This window comes from Haliaeetus leucocephalus, unplaced genomic scaffold, assembly GCF_000737465.1.
Source record: "Haliaeetus leucocephalus isolate CR32 unplaced genomic scaffold, Haliaeetus_leucocephalus-4.0 Scaffold251, whole genome shotgun sequence".
Taxonomy (NCBI): Eukaryota; Metazoa; Chordata; class Aves; order Accipitriformes; family Accipitridae; genus Haliaeetus; species Haliaeetus leucocephalus.
In genome coordinates this window covers 7,386,987-7,389,020 of record NW_010972687.1, presented here as the reverse complement: position 1 = coordinate 7,389,020, position 2,034 = coordinate 7,386,987, and the positions used below count along the sequence as shown (strand labels likewise).

The window sequence follows — 2,034 nt, the reverse complement described above, 5'->3', positions numbered from 1 at the left end:
CCTTTTTCCTAATTGTGGAGAAAACTTATTTCTTGTTTATCCCATCTGATCTCTGGAACTTTTCTCTGACTCAGTCAAGCCCTTTTGTAAGGTAGCTTTGTCATTAGCACACTGAGGAACTGTTCTGTTCGGGTCAAACCTCGAGTTCTTTAATTCATGCGAATTTTCCTTGAAGCCCATGAAAGACTTAGCAAAAATGAAACAAAAATAATTTTTACTTATTTACTATTTATTATTACTTATATTCACAAGCCTGCATGCACTTGTTCAGTAACAGTTCCTTTTTCCTAGCTAATATTTTGGTGTGATCATGTAAAAATCTGAGTAAAAATTTAGTGAAAACAAACAACTAAAACACAATTTATATAGTATAATAATGTTTGCTTTGTCAAAGCACTTGTCTTTTTCTCTCCCTGTTGAGAAATCTTCAAAATTGATTTGATAGGCATTGGATGAACAAAGATTTCTTTAGATCTGAACAAACATGATTTTACATCCTCAAAGATCACTGAAGGAGGCTCAGTGTTAAAGTTTTTCTAAACGTAATGTGAGCTAATACGGTGTTTTTATCAGAATTCCTACCTGCAGAGTAGAGCATTGCTGGACTTAAATAAGTTGCTGGCACGCAGGGTGAAACCAAATGAAAAGCGAATAAATGCTTATTGTTCTTACACATAATTATTAAAATGACTGTGGATAAAATAAGGGGAAAACAAGTTATTTAAAAGGTACAGTTGATTCAGCTGTTTCTCCTGTACTGGCAATTTTCTGTACCTACAGGAATCCTTAATAGGCAGATACCATTCTTTTCTTTGGGGGGAAAAATACCCCAAACCAGGATAAGACCACAGACTGGCTAAAGTAATTTCTGAGCATCTGTCCATTCGGAGCACAGATAAATTGAAATGTATAGTTTATGAATGTCAGGTGTTAACAGCCTTTTTAACGTCTCTAATTTTATGTCTACATGAAAAAGGCTGATCTTCTTCATTTGTCTTTTTCCTTATAATTCAGAAAGCCATTTTGCTAGAGATGAGAAAATGTAGCCTAAATGGTAGATATTACAGGATGTCTATCAAAATGGATTGGCATTATTTAAAGAGATGAAGCTAAACTAATAATTAAAAAGTATTCTTTATATATATATATATATATATATATATATATATATATATAAACAATTGTAGGAAAACTTCACCTTTCCAGTGTCATCATCTATTACTTACTTCAAAGATTTCCCAGCTTCTGCTCTGGCACAAACCACACAGTTGTAATCAAGATCAAAATCTGGGCTAAAGAATTTCTAACATATGAATCCAGTTCCTTCATAATCTATAAAAACCTTTTAGTTTATATTTCTTTGAAAGTCTCTGAGAAAATTTACCTACTAAAGTATTTTTATTTAGGGGAATTGGGTAAATAATGTCACTAATCTAGTTGTTCCCTCTTTTCTATTTTCTAGGGTAAATACATAGTCTGCATAGACCCTCTAGATGGCTCATCGAACATAGACTGTCTTGTTTCCATTGGGACCATCTTTGCCATCTATAGAAAGGTAAAATGCTTTCATGTAGGATAGGAAACACTATTATTGTGCACCTTTTGATGAAATATAATTGCACGTGAAGACTTAATAAAATCTAACTAAACTTGTTTGTGAAAGAGATTTTCAGGACCAGCTTTAAGTTAAATCTGCTATTTCACAGACACTTGTATAAAACATTTATGAGGGATTTTCATTAGTCTCTTAGAAGATGAGGTACCGTCGTGGTTTAACCCCAGCCAGCAACTGAGCACCACGCAGCTCCCCCCAGTGGGATGGGGAAGAAAATCAGGAAAAGAAGCAAAACCCGTGGGTTGAGATAAGAACAGTTTAATAGAACAGAAAAGAAGAAACTTATAATGATAACACTAATAAAATGACAGCAGTAGTAATAAAAGGATTGGAATGTACAAATGATCCGCAGGGCAATTGCTCACCACCCGCCGACCAACACCCAGCCAGTCCCCGAGCGGCGATTCCCCTCCCCCACC

The 2,034-nt window shown here is 34.9% G+C and overlaps 1 protein-coding gene across 1 annotated transcript in view; it reads left to right on the top strand.

The window, feature by feature from the left end:
- The window catches only part of LOC104832511 (fructose-1,6-bisphosphatase 1-like), an 11,157-nt gene that overhangs the window by 3,683 nt on the left and 5,440 nt on the right, over nucleotides 1–2,034 (top strand). Inside the window, exon 4 of the mRNA XM_010568742.1 lies at nucleotides 1,463–1,555. Coding sequence (XP_010567044.1) covers nucleotides 1,463–1,555 — 93 coding nt within the window. The remainder of the gene's footprint in view (nucleotides 1–1,462; nucleotides 1,556–2,034) is intronic.